This window comes from Phyllostomus hastatus, unplaced genomic scaffold (genome assembly GCF_019186645.2).
Source record: "Phyllostomus hastatus isolate PE091 unplaced genomic scaffold, TTU_PhHast_1.1 phas_contig_86, whole genome shotgun sequence".
Taxonomy (NCBI): domain Eukaryota; kingdom Metazoa; phylum Chordata; class Mammalia; order Chiroptera; family Phyllostomidae; genus Phyllostomus; species Phyllostomus hastatus.
Genome location: NW_025333977.1, coordinates 41,167,405 through 41,172,355, shown reverse-complemented (window position 1 = coordinate 41,172,355; position 4,951 = coordinate 41,167,405). Strand labels below are relative to the sequence as shown.

The window sequence follows — 4,951 nt, the reverse complement described above, 5'->3', positions numbered from 1 at the left end:
ATGAGAGACATCTGTTTGGAGTTTACAACAGAAACAAACACACAGAATACATGAAAGCTCTAAAACACACACAGCAAGCTGCAACAGCTTTTCTCTGCCTTGACCTCCACACCATCCCCACACGGGGTACGCTCAGTTGCAGGAGGGAAGGAAAGAGGTCCTTCCACCTGCCTCCCCACCGACCCCACCTCTACTCACTCACGCCATCATTGAAACCTCCCAACTTTCCTCTACCCTTGCTTTTCCTTCCAGAAAACAAACAAACAAAACAAAACAATGATGGTCCTACTCCCCAGAGAGCCCAGTGGAGACTTTCTTTAGATCTCTAGTTTATTTTTAAAGCTCCCTCAGCTGTTTGTAAAGGGAAAGATGTATTGTAATTCTTACACTTGATCATTAGCATGAACCACAGAAGGTGGTAAAACCTCCCAAGATGTTGAAAGTCACTCCTCCCTAAATAACCTCACAGGTCTGAGTGTGAGGAACAGAACTCACCCTACATCTCTAAGAATTATCTCAAAGAGACCAAAGAAAGCCCATACTCCCAGAAATTAATTAATTAAGAATGTGGGACATACTTGAGAAGGCTGTTCCCAGCCACAGTACCCAGAGTGGCAAGTAGCCAGAGAGGCCCCCAACTTCACATAAAGTAGGTCCCTCCCTTAATCACCTCTGAGTGAGGCAACTGCCACAGGTCCCACCACACCGCCCAGCCCCGCAAACCCCCTCTCCAGCCCCCACCGCCCCGCAGCCTCAGCAGCAGCTCCAGACGCTCACCTGTTCTGCTCAATTTTCCTCTTTATTCTCTCCCCACTGGCGGGCAAACAGAACCAGAGTAGTGCTACTCTTCAAAAATAACAAAAGGCTTTATACACATTTCTGTATATACAACTGAACAACATTGTACATGTCCCTTTTGCACAGCAAAAGATATAAACATCCAGCTCTGAGAACACAGTTATGTACAAAAACAAAGATGTCAAAAATACTTCACAACAGTGCAAAAATATTTTTACACAGTATCATGGAGTGAGAGCTTTTGAGCAAGAAGGAAGGTGTGTGTGTTTCTAAAGGAAAACTCCTTTTTTTTAAGATATTAGATGTCTTTAACTGTAAACAAAATACAACTTTCTTTCATTTCCCTCCCCCACCCCCACCAAACAATTATCTGAGGAATTTGGCAGAATTTCAAGGGTCTTAGTCTGAGGTAAACAACCCAAGCACTCGCACCGAGAGACTGGGGGCTCAGAGGCGGCACTAAAGCCTCAAACCGTGTGATTGTAAATTCCTTTTCCTTTTAAATAACATGCCAATGACAACGCTCGCTCGCTCTCAATAGGAGGGGTGGGGAGGAAGTGAACCCCTGCTCCTGAGGCCCCAGCGCCCCACAAACAGGAAGCCGGCCGGCGGGCACCTGACGCCTGCGGGGCTTTGCTAACTCCTGCGGGCATTTCCCTCACCCGGGACCCCAGAGCGTTGTGCCTCTCTTCTTCCTTGTAGGGCTCCCCATCCCACCCCCGCACATCTCCACAGGCAACCTGAGCTCCACTTACAACAGAGCTAAATGTGTGGAGGGAGAGGGGCAGAGGGAACTCCGGGCCTTAGGCCTCCATTTCCCCTTTCCTGCGAGCGAGCAGGGACCGGCGGGGTGGGGTGGCAGGGAGAGGTAAGGAGGCGGTCGAGAAGACGTGGGGAGTCACGGTGCGGCGCCAGAACGCGCGCGTAAGGTTGCGGGGAGCTCAGCCCGAGTTCGGCTCATCTGGGCTGGTGCGGTCGGTAGGGCGGGACTGGTCGCCGGCAGTGGCAGAGGTGGCGTCTGCGCCCCCGCCTTCTATGGAACTCTCGCTACCGGTGCTCTCACCAGACAGCAGGCGCGTCACCCGCAAATCGGCCTCCAGGCTTCGCACGTCGTTGCCGAAGCTGAGCTCGCCCAGGTCGTTAATAACCTGCGACAGCTCTGCTTTCACGTCGGAGGAGCTGCCCAGCAGCAAAGGCCGGGGCCCAACCCCGGGGCTCAGCGAGACCCCGCCGTCCCGCAGCGCCTCCTCCCGGCCACTCTCCAATGTGTCCAGCAAGTCCCCACATTCGAAGTGCATGGCCACCACCAGTGCCCGCTGCTCCTCCACTTCTTCTGCGGGGTCCTCCTCCCTGACATGGTCTTCCTCCTCCTCTTCCTCTTCCTCCTCCTCCTCCTCCTCCAGGTAGCCCTCGTTGTGCTCCTCTTCCTCTTCTTCCTGAAGCTCCTGTTCCTGCTGTTCGCCGACCAGGTCCTCAGTGATGGAGCCGAGCTTGGGCGCGCTGCGGCTGCGCTCCACCGGCGGCTTGTAGCAGCAAGGTCCATGCAGAAGCAGCTTGCGCAGCGGCACTAGTGGGATGGTGTGCGCGCCTACCAGCTCCTGCTGCTGGTGACGCGCGTCGTCCCGCCGCTTAAGCCGTTTAAATTCCGCCAGTGCGTTGGCCGATGTTTGGTAGAGCAGCAGGGCCATGGCCTGCGCCTTCTCGGGCTTGGACACTAGCACCGCGTGGCAGCGAAGCATTACCGCCTTGTGCTTGAGCTCGTGCCGATACACCCAGGCGAAGACCTTGGGCAGCCGCGCGTCCGCCACGCAGTAGGTAACGCGGTGCAGCAGGTAGAGGTGGCCCGGACGGCGCAACGCGCGCTCCTCCGCGTGCACCATACGGATACCCTGCGCACTCACAGTCAGTTTCATCTTGGTGCCTTGACGGCCTGCCTCGCTCTTGCTCCAGATCTTGCCCACAGCTAGGTCGGTGCAGCCGTCGCCTCGCGCCTGGATGGTGGTAGCATTGCCCAGGTAGAGCACAGTATAAGTAGGGTCCTCGCTGGTGATGTGCAGCTTCTTTCGTTTGGAGCGGAACATGCTGCCCACTCGGCTGAGCGCGCCTTCGGGGCACGCTCGCGCCAGTGAGCTGAGCGCTGAGTAGTGCAGGCTCACCGCGTAGTGCTTGGGCTTGGACGCCTGCCTCGGCGGCGCCTCGGCCAGCAGCTCAAACTTGTGTTTCTTCCACGGCAGCATCTCCGGAGGGCGCCCCGGCGCAGCTGGGCGGCGGCGGCGGGTGCGAGTCCCGCTGAGCCACCCGCCTAGGCTGGGCTCGGCCCGGGCAAGACCGAAAAATAAAACTCTGCTGGGAGTGGCCCAGTGGTAAGGAGTTGGGGGGCGGGAGAGGGGTGTAGTGCTCGGAAACCCTGCGGGGGTTACGGGTAGATTTTTTTAAAAGGTTAGAAAATATTCAGCTGCGAGTGTGGAAAAAAGCGCACACAGGATTTACTCCAGCCTGGGCAGGGGAAGAGGCAAAGAGTCTTAAGCAAGGAAAATGAGAAAAAGACCGAACGAGAGTGGTGTAGACAATATCTTTAGGAAACAAAAAATGATGCGCCCCTGAAAATAAATAGAGGGACCCCAAGCAAAAGCAGCCGAGATGGTGCTAAAATAATGCAGGACCTCCTCGGCGAATGTGAAAAGGGCCGCCCTCTCAAACATACACACAATTCCCAGGGCTGGGGCCAGAAGCCTCGGAAACTCAACAGCGAGTGAGCCTAGGGGCCAGTGCTCCCCACCCTCAGGGGGTGCTGGAAGCGGAGAGCCTCTCCGCTGGGCTGGTCCCAGAATCAGCTGCTTGTCCCAAGTGTGGTCAGATGGTGGGTCCGGCTGGCCGCGGAGGGCCCCGCGCAGCAGTCCCACCGTGGCTCTCACTGCATCTTGGCTCCGACCGGACGCGGGGGACTCTCGCTCCGCCGGCTCACTGTCCGGGCTGGCTCCGCCGGGGTACCGCGGGGCTCCAAAGGCGCGGTGCGTACATGGTCAGCTCCAGGGACGGTCGCTACCTCATTTCTTCCTTCTGGGGTTCTCCAACTCCGCTCCCGGGCTCCGCTGGGTCTGCTACTCTCCTATGCAGCGCGACCCCTCCGGTGCTGCGAGAGCTGGCCAGCTCGCCAGCCTCACATCCTTGCGGTCCGGGACGAACATCTCGGGTAAATATAGGCCGGAGCGAACCATTCGCTGCGCAGGGACAGGGGAGGAGCAGAGATTATCTGTTTCGGTCTCGGACGCCCGGCGGGTTCCTGGTCTCTTAAAGGGACCTGGTTGCAGCTCTTGGTCAAGGGAATGGGGAGACTGCTCAATCCAGCAATTACAGTTCAAAGTTACCGGCATCTCTTTTACCTACAGATATCGCCAAGATCTGGGCTTACCCCTCTGGTGAAGCATCTTGAATTCTGACACTCCACCCTCAAGATAAATTGCAACTCACTGAATAAATGTCTCCATCGAAACTTATGGAGGAGGTGGTACAAGGTGGAATTTTATACTACAGCTTATTATGCAAAAAGGTTGTGGAAAATAGTAGTTTTTCTTTGCGTGACAGCTCTCTGAGAATGGAGGGGTGCTGTTTAATTTTTTTTCTTCCAGAATTTTATTCTATTAAAGAAACTGGAGAGGGACAAAGAAAACACCAAGACTTATCTTTCATTATCTGGAGCCTTTCTCCACAGGTAATAGTGAGACGACTGGAGGGAACCATATAGTAGGTAGTCTGTCTGAGAGTAAGATGCTCCCCGCTCCTGACCCCCCCGCAGTGCCCCCTGCTGCTGTCAGGTTCGGCATTATCTCAGTTTTCTGAGAGAGTTTCCAAGTAATGCTTATGTGTGATCAGAACTCAGTTTTAATCACACATAAGCATAAGACTGATTTGACAGGCCAGTCATTCAATTTTTTTACATCATTGACATATTTTAGATGAGAATTCCTAGTAAAAATTCAAATGATGTTTTTTACCTGAGTGTCAAATAATGGCAGGCGACCCTCCACTGGGAATGAATAGTTATGTGAATCGCACTTTTTTTATGTGCCAATTAGACAATGTAGCTTTAATCATCTGACCAGCTTGACCTTTGGCTACTAACTCATTTCTGGGCTTTGGAACAACCTGCTTG

At 54.5% G+C, this 4,951-nt stretch overlaps 1 protein-coding gene across 1 annotated transcript; it reads right to left on the bottom strand.

Annotated features, from left to right (window-relative positions):
• Positions 1–780: 780 nt before the first annotated feature.
• Positions 781–3,962, bottom strand: FAM43A (family with sequence similarity 43 member A). Its single transcript, XM_045851937.1, has one exon. The coding sequence runs from the start codon at positions 3,033–3,035 to the stop codon at positions 1,740–1,742; it is 1,296 nt and encodes a 431-aa protein (XP_045707893.1). The 5' UTR covers positions 3,036–3,962; the 3' UTR covers positions 781–1,739.
• Positions 3,963–4,951: the final 989 nt, after the last annotated feature.

What these genes read in the sequence shown, in the direction of transcription:
- FAM43A (XM_045851937.1), bottom strand. Translation starts at nt 3,035, where the DNA reads ATGCTGCCGTGGAAGAAACACAAGTTTGAGCTGCTGGCCGAGGCGCCG.